The sequence below is a fragment of the Trifolium pratense genome, linkage group LG7 (genome assembly GCF_020283565.1).
Source record: "Trifolium pratense cultivar HEN17-A07 linkage group LG7, ARS_RC_1.1, whole genome shotgun sequence".
Lineage (NCBI taxonomy): Eukaryota > Viridiplantae > Streptophyta > Magnoliopsida > Fabales > Fabaceae > Trifolium > Trifolium pratense.
In genome coordinates, this window is record NC_060065.1 from 50,300,774 (window position 1) to 50,313,568 (window position 12,795).

A 12,795-nucleotide genomic window follows, 5' to 3' on the forward strand; every position below is an offset into this window, starting at 1 on the left:
AGAATCTAAAAGTGGTGTAACACAAGCACTTTTTAGGCCACCCATCATATTTTTACTCTCGTTCAAATATACTTGACTTCAAAGTTCTAATGAGACCTGATGCATTAGTGTTGATATAATCATATCTTAAACAAAAACACTAATTTAATACACACAACATTTTTTATATAATAATTCTTAACGATATATTTATTTCAAGAAATGTAACTCATGGTCATTTGGAAAAAAAAAATAAATGTTACTCAAGTCAAAGTTTGAAATGATTATATAGTATAATTACATCACAATTGAGACACAATCTATATTTTGAGGCAAGAAATCTCTCCCTTTTGTCAAAGATCTTCCATATACTTGAACTTGATGCCTTTCAAGATTGAAGAACTAATTACTTTTACAATGAAAAAACATAATAATGCAACAAAAGAAAAGAAATCCTATGATCATTCACTTAGCAATATTGGTCTACTACATAAGTAAACAAATGTGAAAGCTAGCACCATTGACTTCCATATTGTGGACAAAGGTATCCCATATTTTCCTTTCCCAAAAAGCCCTTTAAAAAATGGCAAGTAACATAAAACCACATATGCACTACAAAAAACCTCCCCTACTCCATAGCCATAGCCATTACCATTACCACTCATAAAAAGTGCTATGAGTTGAATAAACAAAATTGTTGTGCCTGGTAGAAAAATAAGTGACTCATTAAAACTGAATCTACCAACATTTTCATTGGTACCTTCATTTGAATGTACTTGTTCTTTCTTTGTTATTTCAAAATTGGTGCCAGATATTCTCAATTTCTTAAGTATGATAGTTATGAATGCCAAAAAACAAGAAGTCATGGTTGTTATTCTTCCCATCCTTTGGTTGTTCCACCATGTTCTGATTGATAATCCTGATTTTATGTGCTCTATTATATTAGATACGTTGTAGATCACAAATAGAGTTGTGGGGATCCACATGCTGAGTTCCTGTTAAAGCATAATTTTCACATAATTGAAGTTATAAGATTGAAAAATGTACTAAAAACATATATTAAACACACACACAACACACTAATAAAAACATAGTAAACATTTTTATGATGTTTCATTTTTTTATTATATTTTTTGCATTGAAGAGCCTAACATTGAGATTCACACACATACTAAATGTTTAGTCTTTTGCCATATAAGCTTTTTTTGTGAACTAGCCTAAAGGCTAGAATTCCAGTTTTTAAAATGACTAAGTGGGAGTACCAGAGTTTGAATCTCGATTCCTGTATATTGTATGCAATGTTCCTACTAATTGAGCTATGCTCATAGAACTTGCCATCTGAGTTTTAGTTAAAGGACTATGATGCTTAAGTTTTATTAGAATAAATTTGAAAAACACCATTTTTTTTCTTCAATAAAAACAAATGAATTTATTTTGAATTTGTTTTTTTATTAAAAAAATTATCTAGTTATAAAATTTAGATACATTAAAAATATATTATTATTTTTATTTAAAATGCCTGGATAAACAAGTCTTTGTGACATATTTTTGTACAGACTTTAATGCTATAATATTCATATTTTTTGTAAAATAAAATGGTATGCACACTTTCATTACTTTGAAATTCAAACATTTTATATTTGCAAAGATATAATTAAAAGGAGATAATAAACAACAGTTCAATATATAATTTGAAATATGCTAACCTTGTTAGGCAAGAAACTGGAGTTGGTAATGATGCAATAAGCAGGTAGAAGGGCATAACATATTTCAGGGATAGATCTTAGAGCCCAATTAGTGATCCAAATATATGCTAAGCACTCTCTTAATTGAAGTTTACCAAAAATGGTACCAAAAATTGGACAATGCTTGCTAAGGAAGATATCAAACAACCCTGATGACCATCTCTTATGTTGGGCCATTTGGCCCAAATTATCTTGTGGTGAACAGCCCATAAAGGCTATTGGGTCTGGTGAACAAAGCTCAGATCTCCATCCTTTTGTGTGGAATTTGAGCCCAGTTAGTACATCCTCTGATGTTGATCCATATAACCATCCCACCTAAATATACATACAAATTTAATTAATTAGGGTAAATAAGCATTTTAATTTTCAAATTGTAAAGTCGGTTAATTTAGTCCTCAAATTTGCGAAATAGTAGTTTAGTCTATCGATTGAAAAGTACAGTCAATTTAGTCATTTTTTCAAATTTTGTACCGCGTTTTTAAATTTTCTATGCGTATTTTGATGGCTCTAATGAAATTTTTGCGAAATAAATATTTGGTTTAAGTTTTAGCATTAATTCAAATAATGTTGCTATTTTCCCACCTCTTTACCCCAAGCAGTGTTGTATTCATAATTACAGCTAGCAACTTCACTTGCTGCTTCAAGATCAAGAGATTTGTAATGGTCAAATGTAGTCCCTTTCAAAATATGAGTAGCTGAGTCAACAAATCCCTTTGAGGTTCCAAATTTTTGTATTGTTTCTTTATCTGATAATAATGTTCCTGCACAACAAGATAGTAAATATCATACTAAAATTTTATATTTCTTAGACTAACTAATTAATATGAATTAGTACTAATAAAAAATTATAGTATATATATACCGTTGGTGAAACCATGATCCTTCTTTGCATTTTGAATGTCATTAGGAGAAAGACCATACATGACTTTTCTTCTATGAAAACAATTTGTTCCAGCATATATAATCCCTTGAAGTCCAGCAAATCCACTTCCTATATACTACAATAAACAAAACAAGAAATTATTATTTTTTTGTCTCAATCTTTCGATTTCTCAGAGTTATGAGTATAATCCGGAGTTCGGCTGAAAAGTAAGTAAAATCTATAAAAAAATTATTCTATTCAAAATTCGAACTTTGATTCTCTCAAACGGTTTGCCGTTAACCAAAACTCATTAGTCACTCGAGTTCAATCACTAATTATATTTGTTGTATATAATGAAAATTTAATATTGTTAGCTAATTTTTATTTTTTTTTAAGAAGGAAAATTGACTGACCATAGGCAAAGCCACAAGCTGATTTCCATAGGCATCATCTTTGACAGCATCATAGAATCTTTGTGGACATTGAGCAAATGCAACTTCTTTTTCTCCCTTTGAATCCAACAAAATGCAAAGGGCATGTAGTACAATCTTAGAATTGTTCACATACATGTCACAATCTAAGTTTAGCATAAATGGAGCATTTGTCATCAATCCAGAGATTCTTGTCTGTTCATAATACAAATTATGAGAACTTATAAGAATGTTGTAATGAAAGAGTTGAAGGAATTGAAGAAATATAAATGTTACCAAGACATTCATTGCACCAGCTTTGTGATGATGTGGTTGTTTTGGCCTCTTCTCTCTAGATATGTAGATTAAGTGAGGCATCACATCAGAAACACCCTTGTTTTCTCTAATTACCTATCAATATGAGGTAAATTTTTATTATTAAAATTAATACAACTAACATATAATGTTGGTTTGAGTAAATAGAGATTTTGATTCCTATTTCACTGCAAATCAAGATCATTTACTTATAACTAATACATTTTGAATGTGATGATAAGAGATCTCTTTTAGTTTAATCAGATGTTCTGGCTTCGAAGTCAGTTTTAAGAATGCAACAATGTTAAATATCTTGAAAGAGAGTTTTGTCATCTATTGTGATCTTACCCGACTAAGAGATTAACATTGCACGTCGAGGATGTTCACCCGGATATATTATACCAAAAAAGATCATTTACTTATGACTATTAGTCATGCTAACTACTAACTAGTGCCTCCAATATACTAGTTAAGGAAATCAAAACAAGTAAATTTGATATTGAAAATAGTGTTTTTATATCTTTAAAAGGTTAATTATACAAGTTCCAAGATGATTTTACTATCTTCAAAGTCCTTAACTAGTAGTAACTCAGGAAATGGCTTCTTGCAAAGAAGAACTCCTCTCCTTGTCTTTTGTATGAATGGTGTGTGAAGGTTTGATTGGTGTTTTGGAAAATCATTAGTTTTTTAGTCTTTCGATTTTCTTTTGCCGTACTTCTCCTACAAGAGTGGGTTGAGTACCTCTTGTACTTTTTCCATCATTCGATTTTTCCATCATTCGTTTTATATATATAATATTCTTTTGCCGTAAAAAAAAAAGGTAACTCAGGAACATTAGTTAACATTCCTTTACTTCATGCCTATGTACCTTAATTATAGTTGGATGATTTCTGGCCTGTGTTTGTGAGAAGACAGCAAATTCTCCCATAAGCTGACATGGAATTGACTTCTGGGATGCATTTTGAATTTTACCACTAAGTTTTTCATATTCTTCCTGCAAATTGTACAAGCATTCATTTTTAGTAAATAACCAACATTTTTGCACATGCACAAATAGTCATTTTCTCATATATATATATATATATATTTTGTTTACAACTGTACACTGAATAATTACCGGCAAAGCCATACTTTAGTAGCTGTACCCTCAGCTTTTAGGAGTACAAAACAAAAAACAATTTTGTCTCCATTTTGTTAAATAAAAGAAAAAAGAATTGGATTTTTTTTCCACCACAGCCCCCTGGACCCGCCTAATTTGGTTCGGAAGACAGTTTTGACATCAAGTGGTTCCAGTCTCCTCTAATCACAAATGCGGAGATCGAACCGTGGTCATTCCTACCAAGTCCAGCGCCAATTACCATCGGACCAACTAACAATCAATAAAATTGGAATTTCATTTATATATTGAAATGCAGCTAAATTGAATAAAATTACCTTCATTGTTAACCATTCTTGTTTGAATTCTGGCAAGTCATTATGTGCCATGGATTCATCACAAAAGTATCTAAATGGGGCTCTACATTGTACATTATACTTCTTACAAAAAGGTATCCAAATTTCAGCAAATTTGGTAGCTTCAACAAGAGCATAGAATGTAAGAGGTGAACAACCATCATCAGAAACATAGCAAGCTAGCTTATTAGCTGGATAATCAAGTGCCAATAAAGACAACACTGTATTCACTGTTATTATTGCTGGTTCAAGAACAGGATCTGCTGTTGTCACAAACAAGTCCAATGCTGGAAGCTCAGAATTAGACACCCTTTTGAAAAAAAGCAACAAAAATATAGTTAGCAAAATCAAACATTATATATGTGCAAAATTTCATCTATAGTTATACCTTGCCTAATAGTATAAATATTAGTATAGAGTTTAATTAGGAGTAAAGTATAGACTTCAATGTGGGAAATAGAGCATCATATTTTATATACTATAGGGGGTTATAGGGGTCGAGTAACTCAGCTGATTTAAGATAAGAGTTTAAAGAATGAAGTTTAAATCACAGTAAAAGAGAAATACTAACATAACTAATGAATTCGGATTTCCTACAATCACCAATTGCACGCATTATGCAGTGAACACATTGATAGATGTTGGATTGAGATTAGACAATTTATATTTCAAAATCGATATTTTAGATTAAAAAAAATACCAAAGTTTACATGGAAATCTAGACCATTTGATCTTGATATATTCAACGACCATTAGTGCTGACTACGTGAATGTGTGCAATCGATGATTGGAGAAATCTGAATTCAACAACTAATATACTAACATTTATCGATGTACAAAAATTATATATATTACATGGCCTAATTAAATGAATATGTAACTAGCTAAAAAACAATTAAGCATTGTTAGATTTGTAACATTTTGAATTGAGGAATTCAACAAATTAAGCATAGGGAAAATATATAGATATACCTAAGTAAGAGACGATCTAGGAAAGTTTTGGTATGTGCAGGAGTCCATTTGGTGCTCATGGTTGTAATCCAAGTGATGGTAAACCATAACTCACATAGAAATGCAACAAACCAAGGGAAGGTGTAGTTATTATTAGAGGAAATACGGTAACCAAGAAGTAAGAAGAGGAGGAGCAATGTTATGGAATCCATAACTCTTGAAAATGTGTGTTTGACCCATATTTTTTCATAGAGAGGGAGGGAATTTTTGTTGGCCATTGAGCAAATTACTTGGAAAATTGCTTAACCAATAAATTGATGCCCTTTTATTGTATTGTATTTGTATCCCACTTGTGGCTTCATGCTTAGAGGGGACAAGTAGTACATGTACCTTTTATAAAGACAGACAATTATATGGTTGGTGTGGTCATAGAGAGATTTGGGGGATTCCATATGCATATAATGCATATTCCATACGTTCACTTGGTAGTGTATAGTCGTTGAATCAAGATCATACGATTTAAAATTTTAAGTTTAAAAAAAGACTTGAAAAATTGGTTTATTGACCTTAAAAAATCAATTGAAATTGTTTGATACCGACCTGTATTAAGGTTGACTATGTGAATGTGTGAAATTTTTGACAATAAAGAATCCCATAGATTTTGGTTGGTCAGATTGATTTTCAATTGTCAAGATTTGAGAATAGAAGTTTGAAATCAACTTGAAAAAAAAATTAAGGTTTTAGAAAATTAACCTTACAAGTATAATGACACCCGTGATCTATATTATCTATAGAGAATATTTTGAAAGGATCAAAATTATATGTATTTAGAATACATAATTTCTTTTTTGTAATGATCAAAATAATTGCAAGGAAAATCTTATCCCACGAACGTGGCGCTGACATATATAGTTGGACAAAACATACACGGCCAAAAGAGTTTCAATATAATATGAAACATGAATGGTATTCTATACATGGAATGGAAGAGGCCAAAAAAAGAAATTATAAATATACGTGCAAATTGCAAATTCCTTGCATCAAAAGCACGCATCGAAGATCCCGTGAGGTTAGCTCAGTTGATAGGGACATCGCACCACATGTATAAGAGTTCAGATTCAAATTCGGAAGACCCCACTTATTCATCTTTAAGGTGGATTTTCTAGCCATTAGGCTATTTGACTAAAAGAAAAAAGCAAGCATATAAGTGTTTAGATAAAATGATATGAATATTTTTGGCTTAACTATACATTTGGTCCCTTATGTTTATTTTAGGTTTCAATTTGGTCCCTTACGTTTAAAAAGTATCAATTTGGTCCCTTACGTTTATTTTAGGTTTCAAGTTAGTCCTTTCCGTCAATTTTGTCACATGTGGCAGTCAATTTGCATATGTGGACTGACACGTGTACTGTTCAAACGGTGTTAGTGACAAAACTAACGGAAAAGACTAACTTGAAACCTAAAATAAACGTAAGGGACCAAATTGATACTTTTTAAACATAAGGGACCAAATTGAAACCTAAAATAAACGTAAGGGACCAAATGTGTAGTTAAGCCAATATTTTTTAATAGATCCTGAATTCCATCTCTAATTTGGCGGGCATGCAATAACATTAAAACACTTTAGGAAGAATTTTCCGCTCATTTGAATCTCACAAAATTCAAAAAATTTGTTTCTAAAATTGCGCTAAAAAATACATGCCTCTAATGGATTTCCATAGTTGGCTAACTATAGCGTAGAACTAGCTAGGTATACATAATTGGATGAGAAGGTTCACATTTTAAGCTATAAAATTCATATTTCAATTGTTATTTAATATAAAAGTGTGATGTCATATGAAATCTATCAAGATCATATCAAGGTTAGAAGGCTATTTTTTATTTTTTTTTTAAGTGCATGCAATCACTAACATGTAATTGCAGAGAATCCTAATCCGAAAGCATATGTAATACCAATTCGCTTGTGTATTCCTACTTATTTCTAGGCTTTTTGGCTTGCGGAACTTTGTGTACAAGTTGTTTAATAGTATATTTTATTTAAATATTATTATCCTTTTAACTTTTCCGAAAGAATCCATCTTTACGCGCCCTGAAATTCTTCGGTCACTTCTTGAAATGACCAAACTAACCCTTTTGTTTTCTAGGATGCGAGCACTTTTCGCACTGTAACTTGTAAGTAACGAATGATAATATTTTATACTCAAACCTAACGTCTGTGCCCATGAATGAAAAAATTATGTTTGGGCGCGGACGTTTGTGAACTAAAATACAATTTGTCATTTAATGTGAATTTATATTTATTTACTTTTTTATTTGGTGCAAAAGATACGGATATAATTACAAATATTAATTATAAATATTCTATGGAATCTCTCAATATTAATACAATTTAATTCATGATATTATTACCTTATAATATGATGGGAACAAAAAAATTAATTTTTATACGATGAATTAGTTCGCATCCTCCTAGAATGCGAACTGTGATTTTTTAATTTTGCAGTTCTACACACTCGCATTCTAAATAGCGAGAGGAGTAAATTTGAAATATCAGGAGACACGCAAGTATATCAGATGCGAGAAGTAAAACTCTTTCTAAAATAGACCTTATCACTTATGTGCCATAATAGAAATTTGACACTGATTGATGATGAACATCAAGTGACCCTTAGACCCACCTGCTCTTAGGAAAAAGTTTCATTCTTAATATTACTACTTTAAGGCATTTTAAATTCGGAGGCTTAAGAGTGGTCCAAAATTGTTCAAAACTTCAATAATACTAATAAACATTGTTTTTCAAAAATAGAAGTTCACAATTCTCACGTACTCACATTTGAAAAAATAATTTGATCGGTCTCAATTCAAAAAAATAAAAAATGTGTGTCTCAAAAGTTATTTATTTGTAACATAAAAAATGTGTGTCTTAAAAAATGTGTTTCTTTTTGGCAGAATTACACACAAAGTTCTTCATCTTATTTATTTGTAACATATTAATCATTTATATTTTGCGTAATATTTCAGTCCTTTATCTTTATGAATATGTACAAGTTAATCCTTTTTTTCATTTTTTATTTAAAAAATATGAGTTGACAAGCTACATAAGAAAATCTTATTTTTATTTAATAAATTTTTATTGAAATTTTGAAAAACTCAGAATTCATATGAACATTTTGTTGGATTGTAAGCTAAGCAGCTAAGCAGGCCTGGCTTGCCAAGCCCACAGGCGCGCGCGCAGGTTGGCTTGAGCCAACTAGTTGCTTGTTGTGCAAGCTAGTGTTAAATCTCCTTGTATACTTGCCTATATAAGGTGCATTGCCTTATGTGAATAATAGAGAACACCATTTTACCTAACATTTGGTATCAGAGCTTGTTGAGTGTTACAGATGCCACAAGCTTGGACATTACCAGAGTGAATGTCCAACTTGGGAAGAAGCAAACTATGCAGAGTTTGATGAACATGGTGAAGTCTTGCTTTTGGCGCAAGAAAAGCTTAAAGAACCAGTCAAAAGTGAATTGAAAGATGAGACCTGGTTTCTTGATTCTGGCTGCAGCAATCATATGGTTGGAAAGAAAGAATGGCTGTTTGAATTTGATTCAGAGTTTAGAGAAACTGTGAAATTGGGTGACAATTCAAGAATGCAAGTCATGGGAAAGGGCAATTTGAGATTGCAAATTGGAGGAATAGTGCAGGTCATAACTAGTGTGTATTATCTTCCTGAGTTGAAGAATAATCTGCTGAGTATTGGCCAATTACAACAGAAAAACTTGACAATTGTCTTCTCCAATAACAGTTGCAAGGTGTATCATGAAAGCAGAGGTTTGCTTATGTCCACTGAGATGTCAGCCAATAGAATGTACATGATACATGCTTCAGTGATCACTCCAATGTGCTTCAAGACTACAAGTTCAGATCTTACACAACTGTGGCATTGCAGATATGGCCACTTGAATCTTAAAGGGTTGAACATTTTAGCAAAGAAATCCATGGTTAAGGGATTGCCTGCTTTACAAGAAACTGCAGAAACTTGTGAAAGCTGCATTATAGGCAAGCAACATAGGGATTCTATTCCTAAAACTTCAAATTGGAGAGCTACAGAAAGACTTCAATTGATACACTCTGACATCTGTGGCCCTATCAACCCTACATCAAATGGAGGAAGCAGGTACTTCATTACCTTCACTGATGATTTTAGCAGGAAAACATGGACCTATCCTCTCATAGAAAAATCTAGTGCACTATCTACTTTCAAAAAATTCAAAGCAATAGTAGAAAAAGAGTCAAGTTGTCAAATTGAATGTCTAAGAACTGATAGAGGAGGTGAATTCACTTCAAATGAATTTAATGATTTTTGCAGTCAACATGGAATCAAAAGGCAACTCACTGCAGCCTATACTCCACAGCAGAATGGAGTATCTGAGAGAAAGAATAGAACTATTCTGAATATGGTCAGGAGTATGTTGACTGAGAGAGGGGTACCTAAGAGATTTTGGCCTGAAGCAGTCATTTGGGCAACATATGTGTTGAATAGAAGTCCAACCATGTCAGTGAAGGAAGTAACACCAGAAGAGGCTTGGAGTAAAGTGAAGCCAGCAGTTCACTACTTCAAAATCTTTGGTTGTGTGGCCTATGCACATGTATCTGACACTCAAAGGAAGAAATTAGATTCAAAAAGTATTAAGTGTATTCATCTTGGTGTGAGTGAAGAATCAAAAGCATACAAACTTTATGATCCAGCCAATAAAAGGATAATTGTTAGCAGGGATGTAATCTTTGATGAGTCAAAAGGATGGGAAATGAAAGACAATAAGCCTGCAAAGGCTCAAGCAACTGATCTAGATGATATTGAAGCTCTAAGCAACAATGATGAAAAAGATCAAGTGAGTAATGATGGGCCAATGGAGGTTGGAGAAAGCAGCCAACAAAGTCCTGATGTTGAACATGTTAGTGACACTGAAAGCTCTGATGAAGATCTACATGGTAATCCCATTATCTCTCCCAGACCAAGGAGACCACCTGGTTGGATGAGAGACTATGTGACTGGACAAGAGCAAATTGAGGATGATGGTTTGCACAATTTAGCTGTTTTCTGCAATGATGATCCAGACACATATGAAGAAGCTGCAAAGCATGAAGTGTGGAGAAAAGCAATGGATCAAGAAATTGAAGCCATTGAAAAGAATGGAACCTGGGAATTGACTGAATTACCAGAAGGAAGTAAAAGAATTGGAGTGAAATGGATCTTCAAAACTAAATACAATGAGAATGGAAAGGTTGAGAAGTATAAGGCTAGACTAGTAGCTAAAGGTTACAGTCAGCAGCATGGTGTTGATTACAGAGAGGTTTTAGCACCTGTTGCCAGATGGGATACAATAAGGTGTATATTGGCCTTATCTGCTAGCAAGGGATGGAAAGTGTATCAGCTTGATGTAAAGAGTGCTTTCTTACATGGTGAATTGACTGAAGATGTGTATGTTGAGCAGCCATGTGGCTACCAGACCAATGATAAGTATAAGGTGTACAAGCTCAAAAAGGCCCTATATGGCTTGAAGCAGGCTCCCAGGGCTTGGTACAGCAAGATTGAGTCATACTTTGTGCAGGAATCATTCACCAAATATCCATATGAGCACACTCTTTTTATCAAACATGAAAGAGAAGGAAAAATTCTGATAGTAAGTCTATATGTTGATGATCTGATATACACAGGTAATGATGAAGAGATGTTTGAAAGTTTCAAAAGATCAATGAAAAGCAAGTTTGCAATGACAGATTTAGGGAAGATGAGGTATTTTTTGGGTGTTGAGATCAAACAAGCTGAAAAAGGGATATTCATATATCAACAAAAATATGCTCAAGATATATTGATGAGGTTTGGTATGGAGAATTGTAACAAAGTATGCAGTCCAATTGTCACTGGCTGCAAGTTAACAAAGAATGAAGGTGGGAAGCCTGTTGATGCTACTGAATATAGGCAAATGATAGGTTGTCTAATGTATCTTTTGGCCACAAGACCTGATCTTGCCTTCTCTGTATGTTTAGTAGCAAGATATATGGATAGGCCTACTGAACTACATTTGGCTGTTGTGAAAAGGATTCTGAGGTATCTGAAGGGTACAATCAATTTAGGGATATTGTACAAAAAGAATCAAGGTGAATTGAAACTGCAAGGCTGGACAGATTCTGACTATGCAGGTGATTTGGATGACAGAAAATCCACATCTGGATATGTGTTCATGTATGGAAATGGACCAATCTCATGGTCTTCAAAAAAACAAGCTATAGTGACTCTTTCCACTACTGAAGCTGAGTTTGTAGCTGCAGCATCTAGTGCCTGTCAAGCAGTATGGCTGAGAAGGATACTTGATCAACTTGGTCAAGCACAGGTGGGAGAAACTGTGATACTTTGTGATAACAGCTCTTCCATTAAGCTGTCAAAGAATCCAGTTTTACATGGTAAATGCAAACACATAGATGTTAGATACCACTTTCTGAGGGATCTTACCAAAGAGAAGATTGTTGAGTTGGAGCACTGCAGCACTCAAGATCAAGTTGCAGACATTATGACCAAGGCACTAAAGCTTGAGAGCTTTTGTAAATTGAGAGATAGACTTAGCATTTGTGATGTCATTACTGTTGTTTAGAATTTGTAATTCACACTTGTATTAGAGGTTTAGCTTAAGGGAGGGTTTGTTGGATTGTAAGCTAAGCAGCTAAGCAGGCCTGGCTTGCCAAGCCCACAGGCGCGCGCGCAGGTTGGCTTGAGCCAACTAGTTGCTTGTTGTGCAAGCTAGTGTTAAATCTCCTTGTATACTTGCCTATATAAGGTGCATTGCCTTATGTAAATAATAGAGAACACCATTTTACCTAACACATTCATGATGTTCATCATCTTTTTTATATTCATCATCTTCTTCATTACACTATACCAAAATACATCTCAAAATTACATAAATCTATATTGTTTACCTCAATTTTATTCTAAATTACAAAATTGAAATTTCCAATTCTTATTAAACCATAAAATTTCCAAAATCCCCAAAATTCATAAATAAAATCAACCAAGACCAAGAAGATTTAGATACA

At 33.1% G+C, this 12,795-nt stretch overlaps 1 protein-coding gene across 1 annotated transcript; it reads right to left on the reverse strand.

Moving 5' to 3' along the window:
* Positions 1-232: 232 nt before the first annotated feature.
* LOC123899750 (cellulose synthase-like protein H1) lies at positions 233-6,537 on the reverse strand. The gene is made up of 9 exons (XM_045950958.1): positions 5,736-6,537; positions 4,746-5,073; positions 4,180-4,305; positions 3,294-3,407; positions 3,000-3,212; positions 2,587-2,722; positions 2,307-2,485; positions 1,686-2,039; positions 233-974 (listed from the first exon to the last, which is right to left on the reverse strand). The coding sequence occupies exons 1-9, from the start codon at positions 5,990-5,992 to the stop codon at positions 441-443; spliced, it is 2,241 nt and encodes a 746-aa protein (XP_045806914.1). The 5' UTR covers positions 5,993-6,537; the 3' UTR covers positions 233-440.
* Positions 6,538-12,795: the final 6,258 nt, after the last annotated feature.